At 39.0% G+C, this 21,830-nt stretch overlaps 1 protein-coding gene across 2 annotated transcripts in view; it reads left to right on the plus strand.

The window, feature by feature from the left end:
* Positions 1 to 21,830, plus strand: part of LOC119799434 (cryptochrome-1-like) — a 46,026-nt gene that overhangs the window by 10,776 nt on the left and 13,420 nt on the right. Inside the window, exons 3-14 of one of the 2 annotated variants that reach the window (XM_038309329.1) lie at positions 3,767 to 3,875; positions 4,014 to 4,156; positions 7,553 to 7,737; positions 9,165 to 9,253; positions 9,574 to 9,714; positions 10,021 to 10,332; positions 11,461 to 11,612; positions 16,700 to 16,902; positions 17,931 to 18,032; positions 18,125 to 18,268; positions 18,815 to 18,965; positions 20,398 to 20,467. In XM_038309329.1, the coding sequence (XP_038165257.1) occupies positions 3,767 to 3,875; positions 4,014 to 4,156; positions 7,553 to 7,737; positions 9,165 to 9,253; positions 9,574 to 9,714; positions 10,021 to 10,332; positions 11,461 to 11,612; positions 16,700 to 16,902; positions 17,931 to 18,032; positions 18,125 to 18,268; positions 18,815 to 18,965; positions 20,398 to 20,452 (1,786 nt within the window). In that variant the 3' untranslated portion in view covers positions 20,453 to 20,467. Of the gene's footprint in view, positions 1 to 3,766; positions 3,876 to 4,013; positions 4,157 to 7,552; positions 7,738 to 9,164; positions 9,254 to 9,573; positions 9,715 to 10,020; positions 10,333 to 11,460; positions 11,613 to 16,699; positions 16,903 to 17,930; positions 18,033 to 18,124; positions 18,269 to 18,814; positions 18,966 to 20,397; positions 20,468 to 21,830 lie in introns of those variants that run through there. The other variant, XM_038309328.1, reaches the window with a different exon arrangement.

Genomic DNA, 21,830 nt, shown 5'->3' on the forward strand with positions numbered 1-21,830 from the left:
CACTTTTTGGTGTTATGTTACTGTTTCTCTGCTTCTTAGGCTTTTTGATCAGCCACCTAGCTTTAACCCACCAGCACAAATTGTGAGTAGGCAAAAATTAAAAATGTTTACCAATTATAAAAGATTTTTTTCAGGAATCTTTTGCTAAGAAAAATGTCTGAAAATTTATAATCTCTAGAATCAAATGTGAGTTTTACTTAATGAGGTGGGACTGCCAATCTATCCAAAAGGGCATCACAGGGCTCTGTTGTTGGACTTTTCCTTTTTTTTTTTTTTTTTCTTTATTCCTACTGCCATTCCGCTCCTTTTTCCAGAAAAAAGATAATCTTTTCCCATAAAGAAAAATTGCTGGCTTCTTTATGGAGCCTCCAGATTGCAGATCTTCACCATCAGGTTTCTAAAGAGGCTTTTTTTACACACCGGCTTTAAACTCTAGCAGGAATTATTGACTCTGACCCCATTGGTTTTTACCGTGCTGTATGCCTTACTGGTCTAAATTGTTGTACTCCTCTGTTTTTAAATGTTACTGAAGGTTTTAGTGCTTTCATGTTCTTTCCCATTCAATCAGGGTTTAAAATCATCACATCGCCCCTGGTTCTCCCTTACGAGGCTTAAATCTAGTTAACTACCCAACAGTTTTATCAGGGTTGACTCTTTACTTAAATCCTTGTATTTGAATCCTATGATCAAAGTCTGAACTGTTCCCATTACTAATCTTTGCAGAGGTTCTGTCTGACAGCTACCTGCTTTTAGCTCATTAAGAGGCAGGCACGTGCCTTCATGGTGTGCACTACTTTGTCTCTCAGCTCTGTCTGCATTAGGATTTGCAACAAATGGAGCTTTAGCTGTAAGCAGAGTCTGCTCAGGTCCAGTGATTAAGCTACGAGTTAGACAGAAGGCAACAGAAGTTAGCTGAGCACCATGTGGTTGCTGTTATGTTCTGTATATAACCCTCTGTATATAACCCTGCACGTTTAGGCTGATTAAACATCCAAATTAGGCTACTGATGTTAAACTGTTAAACCTGATATAATACATATAGGAATAGAGGTTAATGGAAGCAGAAATGTTTTAGAGGAGGACCAGTTCAGATAAAAATTATAAGGCTTTTTATTTCTTTTAATTGAGCTGCATTTGATATAATTTAATATGATTAATGTAAAGTATAGCACACAAAGTACTTCCACAGAGTAAAATACAGGTAATTAGGCTGCACAGACATTTACACTTACAAAAAATCCCTTTTCCTTGTATTCCAGTGACCATGACCCCAACACTGTGCGTCATTGCAGGATGGAAACGCCAATCTAATGTTCAACCACTAGTGATGTTGTTTTTCTGGACAGATATGATGCTCCACTCCCTCCTGTACAGTGTTATAGGCAGCTCTCTGCTTCTAAAGCAGTCAATAAAATTACTTTGCAATCAATTACTCCATAGTCAGCATACAACCTTTTCCAATAAATAACTTATTAGAGTATTGAAGATTCTTTCAAATCCCAGAGATGTTCAACTTTTTGATTGGTTTCACACAGTTTAAACACATCGTTTTATTTTTTTCCATTCAAGTTACTGGATCATCATTTAGTGAACTATACCCTAACTAAAATAAATTAATAAAACCTTTCTTATTATGTAGTACAAATCATCAAAGGCAACTTATAATAAGTATTCAGGGTCTCTGTAACTCGTAAATGATTTTTTAAATGTATTAAAGATCTTTAACATATTAACTGCAGCCTGCAGCTTCTTTATAACACATGAGATCACTTCTTTTATTACATATGAATCAACACATTAGAGTCATTTAAAAGCATCAGTTTTCTAGTAGCAGCACTTTAGTACTTAATCCAGTTTGTCATAAATCTTAATCTGTAAGTTATCAATCTTAAAATGAAAGGACTGCTTATATGTAATATGTGGTTAGATATTATGCCTTGAAACCCTGCATGGCAGTGAAATATTTCTCCAGTTACATGCTTTCTCTTCATCCACATTTTCATTCACGCTATATTTGTAGATGATAAAGCTCACAGAAATGGTCGCAAACATGAATCAATCTTAAACTATAAATGACAGAATTCAGTGCTAGATATTTTATATCCCTACTTTTTTATTTTTTAAATAAATAACACAAATATCAGGAACAGCAAGAAGGGATACATTTTGTTTTATTATAACATAAAATTGCATGAGATTTTTCGTGCTTGGCATTAGAAAAAAATAAATGACTTTAAGCTTTGCTATATTTTAGAAAAGTGCAACTTTCTGGTGCACAGAGAACGAACAGATAATCACTTTTGCATCTATCCGACATTAAAACTGAGGCTCATGGTTCCTCTCTCAGCTCCAGCTGATAGTCGTCATTCCTCCTCAGAGACCAGCAGGTCAGCTCAGTTCAAGGTGCTGCTGTATGACATTTTGGAGCATCAGTAAGCTTTCACACATAGTTTTTGACCAAAAGCTGTAGTTGGTGACCAGTTGAAGCGTGTATCATGATCAGCCTTCAGGCAACAACTCTGAGCTGGAAGAGCTCAGACTTTGCTGTTTTTATGTCATGTTGCACACTGGAAACTCTCAGCCAAGACCTTGAATGCTCTGAGATACAAATATGACACACATGTGCCTTTTGATTATGTTTATTTTGTGGAGAGTGCAAATATTCATTTTAACACCTCATGTCTCATTTTTAAATACTAACATCTGTAAAAACGAGTCCCTTTAATCAAACTCCTCCAAACTGCACCCAACAAACTCTTGAAATATATAGAAAGGTATGATGAGACCAAAGAAAAGGGCCCTTTTAATTTTTTCATCAAAGATGGACAATTTTCTTTTCTTGTAAAGCGAACTGGTACAACATTACGGCCAAGTTTACTCTAACATGGAAGCTGGACTTGGAAAAATAAATCCCTGTTTGTTGAGGGTGAATGGTAACTGAAAGTTATATTACATTACAATTAAGTGCTGCAAAGATATGGCAAATCGATCACGTTTATTTTCTTGCAAGGTTTTTTCATGTCAGAGACCCAAAGCAGGTTCTTCCTTTAGGTTTAGGGACCTTTTTACATCCAAATGTCTCAGAGTTTGCTGGTTTAGCAAACTGTAAATATATTCACTTGATGTGCAAAGGCGGCACAGGGTTGAAATGAATAAGTAAAACAGCAACTGAAATGATGGAAAGCTATTTGATTTAGCTTCCTTTTGAAATGTGATGGCAGATTTTAACTATTGACAGTCAAAATATAATATAAACAAATAGGGAGTGGACTAGATATGTATTTACGGTCAATTATATAGTTTAAAAAACAATTTCTCTCACACTTAGTCGAAAGTTGTGCTATAAAACTGTAGAATTTAAGCACATACTATAAAAAAAACTGATTTGTCAGTGTAAAATATTACAAATGTTGGACTGAAAAGGCTTCAGTTTGTTTTTTGCTCCTACGTCTGTGATTTCTGTTTTCAATCCTTTTTGTTCTTGTTTGTTGTAAATTTTTAATTCAGCTCAACCACCACCATAAAAATGGAAATTTCGCAATATGTCTAAATGGAAGGAGCAGATCCATAAAAATAATAATGAAAGAAGAGCTGAAAGGCCTAATTCACATATTTGATAAATAACAAATAGGAAAGCAATAAATAAAAATTGTTCATGCTGAAGTATTTTTTTAAGCAACTTTGATTACACTTTCAATTATTTACCATTATTTCCCACTTCTGTTTTTCAGCCCATTTTGACCTTTTTTTTCTATCCCATCTGCAGGTTTCTGCTCCAGTGTTTGGAGGACCTGGATGCAAGTCTCCGAAAGCTCAATTCCCGTCTTTTTGTCATCAGGGGCCAACCAGCAAATGTGTTCCCTCGCCTCTTTAAGGTCAGCACAGAGAGGCAAACTGCCCGCCTTCTTAACCTCCAACAAAACTTTACATTTTACCTCAAACATGTCGACGCAATTTTCTAGAAAAAATATTGGTTAAAAATTGTATTTTTTTTTACAATTTGCCTTACTCAGGAGTGGAAGATCTCTCGGCTGACCTTTGAATATGACTCGGAACCGTTTGGGAAGGAGCGAGACGCCGCCATCAAGAAATTGGCCATGGAGGCAGGCGTGGAGGTCATCGTCAAGATATCGCACACGCTCTACGACCTGGATAAGTAAGATATTGAGAACATATCAGAGATGCTTCTTAAAAGAAGGACATACACTATATTGCCAAAAGTATTTGCTCACCCATCCAAATTATTGGAATCAGGTGTTCCAATCACTTCCATGGCCACAGGTGTATAAATTCAAGCACCTAGGCATGCAGACTGTTTTTACAAACATTTGTGAAAGAATGGGTCGCTCTCAGGAGCTCAGTGAATTCCAGCGTGGAACTGTGATAGGATGCCACCTGTGCAACAAATCCAGTCGTGAAATTTCCTCGCTCCTAAATATTCCACAGTCAACTGTCAGCTGTATTATAAGAAAATGGAAGTGTTTGGGAACGACAGCAACTCAGCCACGAAGAGGTAGGCCACGTAAACTGACGGAGCGGGGTCAGCGGATGCTGACGCGCATAGTGCGAAGAGGTCGCCAACTTTCTGCAGAGTCAATCACTACAGACCTCCAAACTTCATGTGGCCTTCAGATTAGCTCAAGAACAGTGCGCAGAGAGCTTCATGGAATGGGTTTCCATGGTCGAGCAGCTGCATCCAAGCCATACATCACCAAGTGCAATGCAAAGCGTCGGATGCGGTGGTGTAAAGCACGCCGCCACTGGACTCTAGAGCAGTGGAGACGCGTTCTCTGGAGTGACGAATCGCGCTTCTCCATCTGGCAATCTGATGGACGGGTCTGGGTTTGGCGGTTGCCAGGAGAACGGTACTTGTCTGACTGCATTGTGCCAAGTGTAAAGTTTGGTGGAGGGGGGATTATGGTGTGAGGTTGTTTTTCAGGAGCTGGGCTTGGCCCCTTAGTTCCAGTGAAAGGAACTCTGAATGCTTCAGCATACCAAGACATTTTGGACAATTCCATGCTCCCAACTTTGTGGGAACAGTTTGGAGCTGGCCCCTTCCTCTTCCAACATGACTGTGCACCAGTGCACAAAGCAAGGTCCATAAAGACATGGATGACAGAGTCTGGTGTGGATGAACTTGACTGGCCTGCACAGAGTCCTGACCTCAACCCGATACAACACCTTTGGGATGAATTAGAGCGGAGACTGAGAGCCAGGCCTTCTCGTCCAACATCAGTGTGCGACCTCACAAATGCGCTTCTGGAAGAATGGTCAAAAATTCCCATAAACACACTCCTAAACCTTGTGGACAGCCTTCCCAGAAGAGTTGAAGCTGTTCTAGCTGCAAAGGGTGGACCGACGTCATATTGAACCCTATGGATTAGGAACGGGATGTCACTTAAGCTCATATGTGAGTCAAGGCAGGTGAGCAAATACTTTTGGCAATATAGTGTATATTGGAATCACATTTTGAACTGTTTAGGATCTTTGGTGGTACTCCCATATTGGTTCCGCCTCTTAGAATCTGGTGAACCCAGGAACATCGACAGCTGTGTTCAGCTTTGCAAAGTGATAAACACTGCCAGTTGCTTTGTAAATCCTTGTCCACCATGATGAGGTGAAACCAAGACCAGCAGATTGCATGATGTAGGAGTCTTTTGCCCTCCGTGCGAAATGTTTTTGCTGGCTGAAGCGGACGAAACTGGTTAAATTTTCAAAGGTTTTTTATTTATTTTTTTATTTGTTTATTTGACAGGGACATTACAATTAAACATTGCAACCAAACAGGTGGCCGATGTCCAAGTACATAAGGCTTGTAGCCATGGGCTAATTTGCAGCCTTCGTCCCTGGTTAGGCTTTTAAAAGGTGTTAGCATTAAGGGGGAGGGAGGTTAATAACGACACACAAATGCATAAAAACACAAAAAAAAAAAAAAAAAACAAGAGAAGTTAAAACAAAAATGTACAGTACAAGCCAGTTTAGTGCTCACACTCTTGTTTGTCTTTGAGCCATTTTTTCAATCTTGTGGAGAAAAGTCGAATATCAGTCTGTGACTTAAGCTCCAGAGGCAAAGAGTTCCAGAGATGTGATGCTTTCACTGAGAAGGCGGACTGACCCATAGATGTCCGACATCTTTTAATCCTGCAGTTCCCCATAGCTCCAGCTCTTGTCCTGATTCCTTCATTTGCATACTTTAAAACAAATTTACAGATTACCTCAGGGGCAAGACCATTAAGGCATTTAAAAATAGCTTTTAAAAATGAGAAATTTATAAAATTTTCAAACGTCATCATATTGTGTTTTTTAATAATTTTGCAGTGATGCCACTTCACCGGTTTTTGATCGAATATTTTTAATGCTTGCTTGTGAAGTGAGAGTAAAGGTTTTAAAACAGACTTTGTGGCCTGGGCCCAAACGATGGCGCAATAAGACATATGGGATAAAATCATTGCATGTAAATATACTTGTGCAGCTTGATTTGATACATATGGTTGAATCATTCGAAAACAGTTTATATTTGTCTTTATAGTTTTTGTCATTTTCTTAATATGGGCATCAAATTTCAATTTTGAATCTAAAACTACACCCAGATACTTAAATTCACCAGCCGGCTTTATTTCATGTTGATTAATAATTATTTTGAGATCATTGTTTATAATTTTCTTAAGGGAAAAACACATGGAGACAGTCTTGGTGTAATTCAGCGTTAAGCAGTTATTTTGGAGCCACTCTGATAAGATGCACAATTGTTTGTTTAACAGATCAGAGGCCTTTTCAGGTGTGTCTGCTGCCACATAAATTATTGTATCATCTGCATACATTTGACAGATGGCATCTTTGCAGATGTTTGGGATATCATTTATGTACAAACAGAAAAGTAATGGGCCCAAAATAGACCCTTGTGGTACACCCATATTACATTTTTGGATCCCAGATTTGATGCCATTAATGTTGACGCACTGATGTCGTTGCTCAAAATAAGATTTGAACCAGCTTAAGGTTTGTTTCGCGTTTGGTCTGAACACACTTTTACAGTTGCATATCTGTTTTGAGGATATTGTGCTGTTACCACAATTTTCTGTGTTTGACTTCCTTTTCCACACTTATATCTTGAGTTGCCTTCAAGTAAATATACGTGTATATTCCTACTTGTCATACGTGCCTGTAGAGAGGAGTTTATAACGGTCATTTAAAGACAAGCGTAATGATGATGAACATTAAGCAAATACTGGAGTTATCAGAAAAGTATCGGGATCTGCAAATATCCAAATTCAAGATTATGATCGGGCGTGGAAAAAAAGTGGATTAGTGTACCCCTAACAAATGGTAAAAATCTTGAAGTGCACTAGAAGTATACAGTGTTTTAAAATGGGGCATATTAAAAAATATATATATTTTTTATTTTAATAGGCCCCCTTAAACGTTGATCTTTCTAGTTTCTGTCCTGAAAAAATCTAATGGTGAAATTAGTTTTATGTAAAAAAGTATTTTTCTTCTGAATGAGGGATTTGCTACTTTGTATTCATGTGTATTTATTTTTCTGTGTCTAAAGGATCATCGAGCTGAACGGTGGACAGCCTCCCCTTACCTATAAGCGGTTCCAGACCCTGATAAGTCGCCTTGACCCACCTGAGATGCCCGTGGAGACGCTGTCAGACACCTTAATGGGCGGCTGCATCACCCCCATCACTGAGGACCACGGGGAAAAGTATGGCGTCCCATCCCTGGAGGAACTGGGTGAGAAAGCAAACCAACTACATGATTTTTAGATGTAACAGGAAAACCTCAGTGCTAATCTGATCTAGAACCATTATAGGAGCTGATGATTGGGCCACATTTTAATTATTAACTGTTTGAAATCACTAAAACTAGGTTTTATGTTTTTTGACATGAAAAATAGGTTTACAGCAAAGGTACACCTTCTGTATTCTTAGGTATCTTTTGCACAAAAGAATTTAAAAAAATGGGAGCAATATTACCATAAATGATTTCCTTAATCTAATGTTTAGTGTTAGGCTCATGTTGTCTGTCAGGTAAGTTTCTCTATTTAAAGCTTTTCCTTCTCTAAGACTTTCTTATCGGATTATTCCAGTTCAGCTACTTAAAGGTACCATTCAGATGTTGGTTTTCCATTCACAGACTGTTGGTCCATTCATGCATTTCGATATCCTGCAGCCATCTGTAGTTAACACCTGCCACTCTCTCACTGATCTATGAGGTGTTTAACCTTTGAACGGTAAAAATATATATGTCCGGTTTCCCCAGTTTGTTCTACGCAAGCTGTTATTTATCCCATAAATTAATCAGAGCCCACTTTAACCTTCTTATCCCGACTCGGTCCAGACGTCATGTTTTCCGATCGGAGTGCCAAGATCTGTTGCCTCTCAGGTTCTGGCGTTTCTCCCACCATCTGCCAGCTACAGCTGCACCTCGTTTTGCTTCTTGGGACTTTAGGGTGTCATTCTGGCCGTCGGCAAATACTTCTAAGAAAAAACTGCCCAGATTCTGGACGGATTCTGCTACTAAGGAAAAACTGTTTTAGGAGTCAACATAGTTTAAACTTCAAAACATGCTGCATAAAGAAACCCATGTGACTTATGTTTGCACACATGTATACTTTATTTATAGGGACACAATCTTTTTTTAGTACAAGGGAAATTGGGGATCAATCCTTGACTTTATTTTAAACAGTTGTTTTTTTTTATTTATGAAAAATGTTTAAGTAAATGTTGTAATCCATTCATATAAGGTTGTCAATAGTTAGAAGAAGAAAGTGTTTAGTATGATTAAGGTTTTATTACTACCTGGACTCTTTCACTCTTATTCCATTACCTGAAAGATGAATTTCCTAAACGGAGAGCCTTTTTTTCATTGTTTGGTACAAATTCCCCATGAAGCAGTTTATTTAAAGTCCATAATCAGTTTTGATTTTAATCAAGACATTTTTAGATTAATTAAAAAAGCTGTTTTATGACGTTTTCCAGAATCCCCTAAGAACCATAGATTTTTAAATAAATTTGATCTAAATTTATCAAGATATCCCCCCAAGACAAGCTGTGAAATGGAAATATTTTCTAGTAATATTTTCCTAAAAAAAATATATATATATATATATAAAATGTAGAAGCTAAGGCTTTTTTCTTATCTATTTAATGTCTTTTCAGGTTTTGATACAGAGGGCCTCCCTTCAGCTGTGTGGCCGGGAGGAGAGACTGAAGCTCTGACAAGAATAGAGCGCCATCTGGAGAGAAAAGTCAGTATAAAATCCTCATGTTAGGGTTTTTTTTTATCCTTGATTTGTAGTAATGTGCTTTCCTTCATCAAAGTGATGAAAAATTTTTGTTAGATATTTGATATGGTTTCCAACATTAAACCGAATATGAAAGGCCAGTTTCTACTGTTTTTGACGTAAGACAATAAAACGTAGCTTTGTTTAATTCTCGCTGCCATTTTTACCTCCTCAGATGTTCAACTTAATTTTTTTTTAACTTAAATTATTTCCATCATGTCTGAATCCATCTTTCCCTTTTTCTTTTCTCCTGTACGGCTTCTTGTCGTCTTTTTCTTCTTCAGGCATGGGTGGCTAACTTTGAGCGTCCCCGGATGAACGCCAACTCGCTGCTGGCCAGCCCAACAGGCCTCAGCCCCTACCTGCGCTTCGGCTGCCTCTCCTGCCGACTCTTCTACTTCAAACTTACTGACCTCTACCGCAAGGTTGGTACCCAGACTTACAAGATGAGCTGTAACAACCGAATTTTCCATATTTGCAAAGCTTTACAGGAACTACTTTAAATTTCAGTATAGACACACACAGACAAAAAACACAAGGAAACTGAATAGATAACAGCCAAGTAGACTATCTTCTAAATATCTTCTAAATAGATTTTAGCAATTTATAAATTTGTTTTATCCTGCATTTTAAAATCTGAAATAAATGGAGCAAAGTTCACAGACCTAATACCTTATTTAAAATGCATGTTTATTTATTTTTCTACATTTATGTGTTCAAATAACTTCTAGGTAAAAAAGAACAGCTCTCCTCCACTCTCCCTGTATGGCCAGTTACTATGGCGCGAGTTCTTCTACACCGCAGCTACCAACAACCCACGCTTCGACAAAATGGAAGGAAACCCCATCTGTGTCCGCATTCCTTGGGACAGGAATCCAGAGGCCCTCGCCAAGTGGGCCGAAGCCAAGACTGGCTTTCCCTGGATAGACGCTATCATGACGCAGCTGAGACAGGAGGGCTGGATTCATCATCTTGCCCGGCATGCCGTAGCTTGCTTCCTTACCAGAGGGGACCTGTGGATCAGCTGGGAAGAAGGGATGAAGGTGAGAAAGCACGAGTCAGGTTTCTTTTTAATGACATCACTAATGAAAGAACATCACTGAGAGAAGCAAGGCTTTCTGGTTCTATTTAAATTGGTCTTTCTTTTGGAATTTTCCATCTGAGCAGTGAAAACATACATTTCTTGGTGTCTTTTTTGCTAAAGTTTTATTATTTCATTGATACATTTTTTTGTGCTTCCAAAGTAACTGAGCCTCTGAGTTTACATTTTCCTTTTTAAAACATAAAAGATATGCCTACATGACTGAGGTAATTCCAACTCCTTACTCTTCACGGTGGCATATGATTGTTTAACGGTGCGTTCAGTTTGTTAACGAGTAACATAAAGATGCCACCTCGTATTCGTTGTCTCCCGTCTTAGTAGAGACTCCGGGACTTCCCTCTATGCAGCACCCCCTCCAGCTCTACTGGGAAAAGCCTGATGCGCTCCCAGGCCAACCGAGAGAAATAGTCCCTCTAGCGTGTCCTGGGTCGTCCCCTGGGTCTCCTCCCGGTGGGACATACTTGGAACACCTTCTGAGGGAGGCGTATAAGGGGCAATCGATAAACATGTGCGAGCCTCCTCAGTTGACTCCTCTCGATGTGGAGGAGAAGTGGCTCTACTCCGAGGCCCTCCTAAATGACTAACTCCTCACTCTATCTCTAAGGGAGAGCCAGCCACCTTGCAGAGAAAGCCACTTGTATCCGGGACCTCGTTCTTCTATTCATGATCCTGATTTCATTACCATAGCTTAGGTTAGGAATATAGACCGACCGGTAAATTGAGAGCTTTGCCTTATCACTCAGCTCTCTTCACCATGACAGACCGGTGCATGATCTGCATTACAGCAGCAGTGATCAGAATATCGATCTCTCGCTCCATTCTGCCCTCACTCGTGAAAAGCACCCCAAGATACTTCAACTCCTCCACTTGATGAAGCAACTTTTCTCCAACCAGAAGGAGACAAGCCACCTTTCTCCTGTCTTGGAGAAGCTGATCTGCAAATAAATCTAATTAGAGCCATTAGAACCAAAACAGAAACAAACATTGGCCATTAGGGGGAAAACTGCTCTTGGAAGTTAAAAACATTTCCAATAAAAGCATGAGTAGAGCATACCTGTTGCTTTTTCAGGTTTTCGAGGAGCTACTTCTGGATGCAGACTGGAGTGTGAATGCGGGCAGCTGGATGTGGCTGTCCTGTAGTTCATTCTTTCAGCAGTTTTTCCACTGCTACTGCCCCGTGGGCTTCGGCCGACGCACCGACCCCAACGGGGACTTCATCAGGTGGGTACCTTTCCTCTCATCGCCCATTGGTGCCAACAACTGATTCCAACCACATGGATGCTGCCCTTCCTCCCTCCTTCCGTCTCTCTCTCCCTAAACGAGATTTTGTAGGGTGACTTAAGACAGCGATTAGCCACCTCTAGTCATTAACTCTGATACGATGCCCATATGTAAAGTTCACGCAGGAAAAATAGGGAATATTTTTATATTTATGGATTTAGTTTTCAACCAGCTAATGTAAAATGTAGCCAGTGTTTCATAAGTTTTAATATTATTAAAACCTTATCCTGCATTAATACAAAATTAGGTTCTGAAGACTACAAAATAACATAGTTGTACATAAAGTTCACACAGGATTTTAGGTTTTACTAAATCAAAAAAGATACCAAATACAAAGAGAGAGATGGGAAGGGGGCAAATGTGGGGCCTCCAAATCTCTGGGTAAGTGATGAGATAGTATAAGAATCCTTAAACTTCATTATTTTTTTTTTTTTTTTATGTTTTGCCATCATTTCATCTTTTCGTCTCTTCCAACTTCAGTATGTAGTCTCTGGGATGTCAGGCTTGTCTTTTCTAACAACATAGGTTCTCAGTGTAATTTCAGTTATTTATAAATGTTGGTGATTGTGTATACACACACACACACATCAGTAGGTTTATCTGTCACTAGCAGATAACTCACTATAGAGATATAGATAATTTCCTCTCTTCTTCTGGATGTAGCTCTGTGTTTGTGTTTTGGTCCATCTGTTTTTTGTTTTTTTAATGGGGGGAAAGTTCAGCTGTCCCTCTCCCCTGTGTAGATTGTAGCTGATTGCTTTTAAGGTGATTGGCCGTTCTTCAGCCCCCCTACTTCCACCCAGGAGCAGTCTGGGCCCTCTGGCTCTAGACTGCCTTGGATAGAAGTTGGAGATCCAGCTGAGAAACCGGTGGCCGTTTGTTCTCGTTTTACCTGTGCAACCCTGAGGGACGATACTTGCTCACGCCCCAGCAGCAACTTCTGGGCAGGTTTGTGACTCGGTAGCGTCTCATTTCGTCAAAAGGGACTCTGACCGCTTGGTAGGGAAATGCAAACGCCTTGCCTGCCTTTCTTGGGTGGAGCTCAAGGAAGCATTTCCTGGAGGGTAGTGAGGAGAGGCGTGAACCGGTTTTTTGTCCAGGCGCTGGGCAAAGCCCCTCATCCAGCCCTTTGCGAAATGTTCAGTGGTGCTCTGCTTATGTGAATGCAGCCTTGTTGGTTCTGGTGGGCCTGGAGCAGCGGCTGGATTATGTTAAAACAAAGACATATACAACATATGATATGTGCCACTGCAGGTTATCTAAATAAATGCATACAGTTAGACTAACCTTAACTGTTGAGGGGGAAAAGGTAAAGCAAGCAAAACGCTATTCATTTAAACTCAACTAAAACAAACCATTAAATTCCTGTCAAACAATGTGATATCCTTGCATTGCATCAAATTGGATGGTTATGAAGAGATTTGATCTATTCTGTTGTTTTTAATAGACTTTTTGCACCTTTATAAGGTGTCCTTAAATGCAGAGATTTTAAATAGAATTAATAATAATTAACGTTTCCTTCAAATTTACTTTCAGCAAAAATAAGATTGTGGAATAAAAAAAAAAATCCAAAATATATTAAAATCTGTTTAAAATTGTCTTTATGGGATTATTTTAAGGTGTTCACCAGGGTTGGGTGTTTAGGCCACTTTTCTTTTAATAATTTTTCTGCTCTTTCTCTAATCCATTTTTTGGGCAATATATTCAGTTTTTGTTGAGTAGATTAAACCTAGCACTAGAGACTATAATTATAAACATAGAGTAACTAATGTCACTTCTGTTATCAGTGCGCTACCCTGCAAGCGCACTCCTAAAACAACCACAGCGTTTAGACTCCTCCCAAAACACCACCCGCTGCTCCCCTCCAGGACTACCGGCAGGTCGTGAATCTTCCCGGCAAAAGGGTTGTGGTCCTTTTTGGTGAAATGAGGGGGCTCCCTAGTGGGCCGGCCCAGAGTGTGGTGCTGTGGCTGTGGGGAGGGGACAGTCAGCAGGGGGGCTATAGGCCCACTGACCACTTAAAAGTTAACCACCACAGTCTGGGGGATCGGGAGCATGTGTGAGCTCTTTTCTCAGTCCACCACTGTCTGACCATGGGGGGTGGGGGATGACGGTTGGAGGGAGGGGATGTGGGTGGGGTTCTGGAGCTGTGAAGTATGATGGAAAACTTCTGTCATCTCTTAGAATTTTTTTCCTATGCCACGAAGAACTATAGGGATCGTAGGGCTTTTTAAAATTAATATTTCTCACCAATATTCAAACATAGCTGAGCATCCCTTTTTTTCCTTTCTTTGCTGCTACTGACCTCTTTCAACACTTGGGAGTCTGTCTCAATGAGTCTCCATTTCCAGCTGGAACAAAGCAACATAGAAGAATTTTTTTCCTCCCTTTTTTTCTTTTTTGATGGCAGAATTTTTCCAACATATACCTGTTCTCGTTAGGGTGGGGGGAGGGCTGAGGGTGGGTGGGGGTCAATGCTCTCTGCTTTCTAACCGCGTGTTACAGTAGACGTCTCCTAGCAACCTCTACTCAATCGGCAGTGGTCTCTCTCTCTCTCTCTCGAGTGATGGTGCGATCTCCGTAGCAAGCGGAGCGTCGTCCCTCATGTGCGTGCGTGTCGGCCCACTGGGCCGGACCACACCAGTCCCCACCCCTCTCAGCACTCTGCTGCTTTCCACAGTTCCACTCGCCCCCCCTCCTTCTGTCCTGTCAGTCTCCCCTCCTGGGAATAGGTAAGGTTGGACCAAGTCCAGTAGGTAGGTGGCTTCTCTTTGTCACACTGAGCGACTCCTGGCAGCTCAGTGAAATGGTGTTGTGAGAAGTAGATTTTTTGGATTTTTATCTCTTGGAGGATTACATTTGTTTGCCAGTGGCATGGCTGTTGTCACAATGACTTAGTGTAAATGTGTTCTGGACCACAGCCCGTCGTTTTCCATCACGTTTGAAGCCTTAGTTCTCTTTGCACTGTCATTATATCTCACTGCATTGCCAGAAATGTTCACTATTGACTTTCAGAACAGAAAGAAAGTATTTACTTCCGACCTATCTTCTACCATAGACATACTGTGCAGTGTTGTGGTTGCACCTTTCATTTGGTTGGAGTCATTTTCCAGAGAAACTGTAATTAATCATGAAGCGCAGCCTGATTTCATTAATTAGAACACAATTATAGGCTGCAAATTTTAAAAGTAAATGTGTTTATTTTATTATTTTCATTTATACATAGTATGCTATGTATAAAACACTGTATTCATACATTTTTAAAGCTACATACAGGTGCTGGTCATAAAATTAGAATATCATGAAAAAGTAGATTGATTTCAGTAATTCCATTTAAAAAGTGAAACTTGTATATTATATTCATACATTACATACAAACTCATATATTTCAGATGTTTATTTTGTTTAATTTTGATGATTACAAATGACAACAAATGAAAATCCCAAATTCATCATATCAGAAAATTAGAATATTACTGAAGACCAATAAAAACAAAGGATTTATAGAAATGTTGGCCAACTGAAAAGTATGAACATGAAAAGTATGAGCATGTACAGCACTCAGTATTTAGTTGGGCCTCCTTTGGCCTGTATTACTGCAGCAATGCGGCGTGGCATGGAGTCGATCAGTCTGTGGCACTGCTCAGGTGTTATGATAGCCCAGGTTGCTCTAATAGTGGCTTTTAGCTCTTCTGAATTGTTGGGTCTGGTGTATTGCATCTTCTTCTTCACAATACCCCATAGATTTTCTATGGGGTTAAGGTCAGGAGAGTTTGCTGGCCAATTAAGCACAGGGATACCATGGTCCTTCAACCAGGTACTGGTAGCTTTGGCACTGTGTGCAGGTGCCAAGTCCTGTTGGAAAATGAAATCTGCATCTCCAAAAAGTTGGTCAGCTGCAGGAAGCATGAAGTGCTCTAAAACTTCCTGGTATGTGGCTGCGTTGACCCTGGACCTCAGAAAACACAATGGACCAACACCAGCAGATGACATGGCACCCCAAACCATCACTGACTGTGGAAACTTTACACTGGACTTCAAGCAACGTGGATGAAGTGCCTCTCTTCTTTTCCTCCAGACACTGGGACCTTGATTTCCAAAGGAAATGCAAAATTTACTTTCATCAGAGAACATGACTTTGGACCACTCACCAGCAGTCCAGTCCTGTTTCTCTTTAGCCCAGGCAAGACGCTTCTGACGCTGTCTGTGGTTCAAGAGTGGCTTGACACAAGGAATGCGACAGCAGAAACCCATGTCTTTCATACGTCTGTGTGTGGTGGTTCTTGAAGCACTCACTCCAGCTGCAGTCCACTCTTTGTGAATCTCCCCCACATTTTTGAATGGGTTTTGTTTCACAATCCTCTCCAGGGTGCGGTTATCTCTCTTGCTTGTACACTTTTTTCGACCACATCTTTTCCTTCCCTTCGCCTCTCTATTAATGTGCTTGGACACTGAGCTCTGTGAACAGCCAGCCTCTTTAGCGATGACCTTTTGTGTCTTGCCCTCCTTGTGCAAGGTGTCGATGGTCGTCTTTTGGACAACTGTCAAGTCAGCAGTCTTCCCCATGATTGTGAAGCCTATAGAACTAGACTGAAAGACCATTTAAAGGCTTTTGCAGGTGGTTTGAGTTAATTAGCTGATTAGAGTGTGGCACCAGGGGCCATCAATTTTGAACCTTTTCACAATATTCTAATTTTCTGATATGATGAATTTGAGATTTTCATTTGTTGTCATTTGTAATCATCAAAATTAAACAAAATAAACATCTGAAATATATGAGTTTGTATGTAATGTATGAATATAATATACAAGTTTCACTTTTTAAATGGAATTACTGAAATCAATCTACTTTTTCATGATATTCTAATTTTATGACCAGCACCTGTACATTAAATGTAAACACTGGCTCTGTTAATTAGAATATCTTGCAGTTAATCTATTTGTTTTATGCACTGATTACATAAACATGCCTCTCTTAATTCCTGTTGGCCAAAGCCAGAGCATCTAATGTTTTCTTGTGCTTCCAGGCGATACTTACCTGTCCTCCGAGGTTTCCCCGCCAAGTACATCTACGACCCTTGGAACGCCCCAGAATCCGTGCAGGCGGCAGCCAAGTGTATCATAGGAGTCCATTACCCAAAACCCATGGTGCACCACGCGGAGGCCAGCCGGCTCAACATCGAAAGGATGAAGCAGATCTACCAGCAGCTGAGTCGATATAGAGGACTGGGTGAGTAATGATAAGAGCAAAATCTGTGGAAAGCAATTAGTTTATTGATAAGTCAGTGATGGAGCCATTTAAGGATTTGTGTACAGCTGTGGTAGAAAGCCTATCACACGACACATTTTGTCCATTGTCATGGAATCCAAGCTCTATGCACGAACCACTAGGCCGCCACTCCTCACTAATTGAACTATATTGCTAAGTTGTTGTTCAGACACCCAGATCGGAGGCTGTGGGGATGGAACCGGGTACTTGCAACCTTCTCAGAGCAAAAGCGCACTGCTCTAAACCCACTAGGCCAACACTCCCCTGAGTTGGTGTCCTTAACCAGATACATATAAGGTGGCAAGCTGCTGTAGCTTTAAAACAAGTCAGCCCTCCCAATACAATGTTTAAAAAATTAGCCTACAGTCCTTTTGTTTTTATCTGAAAAGTATGACACCTCGTCCTGATCCTCCACTAAGATTTGATTTCTATTAAAACATATGGGCTCTGATTTTTTTTAAATTCTAATTCTGTTTTTTTTTTTATAATTATAAAAATTTTATTTTCAAAGTTTGCTAGTTCATATTCTTACTTGAATATAAAAAGGAGCAACAAGTAAAAGAGTGAAATATCCATTACTTATGTAATATACTTAATTCTCCATACTACTATTTGCCCAATGATGATGTAAAAATATTCTCCTATGAAAACCAGAGCCTTCCTTCTATGTTGTTAAATATTTAAGTCCAAATCTATTATTTTTAATTTATTTTAGCTCTACAGGTGTTAAATGATGATAATCCTCTAACTAACAAACATTTTGCTTATTAATTATTCATACAGTGTAAAGTATTACAGAATGAGCAAAGGCTTTGCTTTAATGGGTCATTCATTGCAGCAGCAGTCTGAATTATATCATTTTTAAAAAGGTAAAGATTGGATCTATGTCCTGATCTGTAAAATATTGGAACTAAAACTACTTTTTCCTTGACTGAATTTCAGCAAATTAAACCTGTCAGAAAATGAGCAAGAACATATTTTTCTTCTAGGCCTGTTAGCATCTGTCCCATCCACAAATGGGAATGGCAATGGAGGAATGATGGCCTACTCTCCTGGAGGGCAGCAGTCGGGGACCAACAACAATTCACATTGTAAGAGAACGAGGAACAAAGTCTGACCTCTGCTCAGTTATTAATAGGCGTTACTGTCTTTTTAAAGGCACTATTGCACCTTTATTTTACAGTGCCGGGAGGCTCAGGTAGCTCTGTGGCCACAGGGAACGGCGGTAGGAGCATCTTATTTAACTTTGACAGTGAAGAACAGACTGAGCCCAGCAATGTTGGACAACAGCGGCTTCACACACTGCCACAGAACCAGCAACAGCATGGTAAATCCCTTTCTGATCTCTGTGAAATATCACATTTGATGTCAAAACTATTGATCTACAGAAAATATCATTTTAGTGTTAGAAATTGAAGAGATTGTTTATGTTCTGCCCCTGGATGGTGCTGCTACTTGTTGTGAGTCTTTCCTGAATTGAGAAAGAATTCTATTGAGATTTTTTTTTTTTTAACATCTTCTAAATGTGGATGAATGTTGGGCAATCGTCGTTTAGACACTTTCAAAAGATGAGAGGAGACTGCAGCCAGTGGGGAGAACTTGATTAACATAATTTTATGAAGGCCCAGTAATGCTGAACAGTTTTGTGTTTAGTTTGTGTTCATAAAATGTTCTATATTAAATCTGATTAGTATTTAGAAATATATTTATTTTAGTAAGTCACATTTAAGATGGGGGCATTGGGTATTTATTAGATCCAAGGTACGTTTTTGTGACAGTTGCACTTTTCTTTTTTGTTTACACCTCAAAACAAATGACATTGAGATCTCGTATGGTATTATATGGAAACCAGCAAATATTCTGTGTTTTGTAGGATACCACTTAGTGCCAGATGCCAACCAGAACATCACCAGCAGCCGACTCTATCATGAGTTTGCTGTGCCTCAACACCCAGGTGAGAACCAGGTGTATTATAGTCAAACTGAGCAGTGGTCCACTATGATTTTATTTTTGACTGATGCTACATTTGTAACAAGGGCGTAGGTTTGATTTCAACTTTGGTAGGGACACTATTCTTCAGTTTCATTGGTCCTTTGCAAAAATATGCATGCTCTTTTTTTATGCTTAATGTGAGCTTCAGGGCTCATTTTGTTTAAAGAGAACAGCAGCATTTCTTGCTACATTAATACAAATCTTATAAGCACTACATGCACTAGATGCTGTTTATCAATATTTAAAGCATCACTGGCTCTGATGAATGTGGAATTAGGACTTTTTCCACTTTGAAAAGGATTGCATTTAAATTTACCTGCGACTAAGACAGTGTCTGTTTAACCAAATATAGTCTAAATATGTCTGTAATATGTGGATTTATCCTGTGTTTTCTTCTGAAGATATATAATTGTGCAGAGGTAAACAGAGGTAAAACCCACTCTTTACTTTTTTTCCTAATATGCTCTTTCTGGATCATGCAAAATAATACATTCAAGGGACGGAAAATAAATGTATTGTATTTACATGTGCACTGGAACTAGAAGAGGAACTGACACTGAGCATTTAAAATATTAATATTAGAAGTTGTACATCTGGGCTGTAGTTACTCTGTATAGCTAATTCCATGTATTTTATCTATGGCTGAAACAATCATATTAACAAATTATTTAAATAATCGTGCACTAATTTAGTAATTGATTAATCGTTAACTGGAATATAGGTCCACTAAAATGTGCATTTAGCCGACAGAGTGACCCACTTAGAGCAGGAATTATACCAAGATTGTAAAAAAATATGTAAACATTTTGCATTTAGGAAGTAAAACATTTTTGTCTGTCAATATTCTCCATCCAGAATTCCTCCAAAGGAAACGATTAAACGTTTCTGTTTCACCTGGTTTCATTTCATAAAAGATCTTCTTTGAGGAGCCTTTGGCTATCAGATTAAAAGATAAAATAAAATAAATCCTAACGTTGTTAACTTACATTTCTCAAGTTCCACAAATCAAAAAACTCTCTCCTGCTTCTTTACAGAACTCCAATCAGAAGCTTTTGCCTGTTTTAGCGTAGATAATATTAAGTTTTTTAATTTGGACTAGTTTCGTAGCCCAATATTAATTTATTTTAGTGTCTTTTTTTTTCGCGCTCCAAGCACCCGCACCCGCACACATACAGACTAGAAAACACGCAATCAGAAAGAGAGAAGGCGGAACTTAAGGCAGAATAATCAGAGAGTTAAACCGCGCAGCACAGTTGATGCACTGCTATGTGAAAGGGGAAGGAAAGAGCAGGCAGCTGCAGCTACCAGGCAGAGAAGCTGCGAGAGGAAAAGAAGCGGCTGCTGTATAGTAGCCTAAATTATAAACATGTTGTTCACTTCTGATTATTGGTAGGGACAAATAGGTCCGTCCAAAATTTTGGTAGGGACATGTCCCTATGGTCCCTATACAAACCTACGCCCATGATTTGTAAGGCAAGATTTCAGTAAGAACATGTTGGATTTCTTTAATGCAGGTTAACTTCTCTGCCACAAGGTGGCATTACAGTTACACAATCTCCCTGATCCTGCCTGTAGACCTGGGTCCGGTTCACAAAGCAGGTTCAATGAAAACTCTTTTTAAACCTCAAATCAGTGCAACTGAGTTTTTCGTTTCACAAAGAGAGTTTACTCAACGTCTGCTTCTGTTGCCATAGTAACATTCTCCCCAGAGCTAATCTGGTCAGGAACAGGTTTTCTTCATTAAACTCAGTGTCATCTGTCTTCTCTGCACTCCTTACATCCAATCACATTGTTTTATTTCCTGATTAAGTCAGGAGATTTTTAGCATATTTTTTGAATAAAATGAAAAAAAAATTATAAGACACATTAGGCTATAAAAACTAACACTGCATGCCCTTTTCAGGAGGATCTTATTAAAAAAAAATAATCAGCATTAACTCACAGAGAATTTTATATTTATTGGGAAAAGATTCTTCAACTCAGTTGACATGATATGAGGTTTATTTTATTTGAAAAACTAAGGAAATTATTTCAGATAACACATAAATTGATCAATAGATTAATTCCTCAGGAAAAAAAATTAATTACCTTAGTTTAGTGATAATTTAGTGATAATAACCTACTGAGCCTATTGGCACAACCTGAAGCCATTCTGTGGGACTGATAACTGCTAATAACGACCATTTAATGGGATGATAACATTCGAAGGGGCTGCAAACAGCCACTTAGTATTTACTGAGGGATGGAAGACAGGATCCACATGAGGAGGAACTCATGAGATGATGAACAGCTCTTACCTGCTAGAAACAACTTTTTTATTTATTTAATCTTCACCTGCTGCCATGTGATTTCACCTAAATAGATAAATTGATCCTTAAACTAGTTATCATTGCAAGGTGATTGGTTTTTATTAGTTTAAGTTTTTTCATTGTCAAAATGGCTATGTCAAACAAAATTATGCTCTTCACATCTAGAATAAACATCTAGAATAAACACTCATGATGTCTAGAAATAAATTTCAGATCTCCATATTCCTATTGTTAATGGTAAGCATTTACGTTATTCGACTACGAAGAACTGTATTTCAGATATCATAAATACATATTCAGTCAAGCTGATAAATCTCAAAAGGCCGCACTAAATGTGTAAACATTTCTAGATATATAATAATTTCTGAAATTCATTTTTTTCTGCAAAAATGTAATTTAGAAAATCTGTTATTGCAGTTGCGCCTAGTAATGAAATTTTAACCTGTAAAAAATCTTATTTTAGTGAGCAAAAAATGGAACAACAGAGGAGAGTTCTTTTAATAAATGTAAAAACAGCCTGCCATAGTGACTTCTTATAAACTTATTAACTGGAGCAGCAATCTTCTTCTATGCTGTCTCCCGCTCCTT

Source organism: Cyprinodon tularosa, unplaced genomic scaffold (genome assembly GCF_016077235.1).
Source record: "Cyprinodon tularosa strain WSP-4 unplaced genomic scaffold, ASM1607723v1 ctg66, whole genome shotgun sequence".
In the NCBI taxonomy this organism is placed as follows: Eukaryota; Metazoa; Chordata; class Actinopteri; order Cyprinodontiformes; family Cyprinodontidae; genus Cyprinodon; species Cyprinodon tularosa.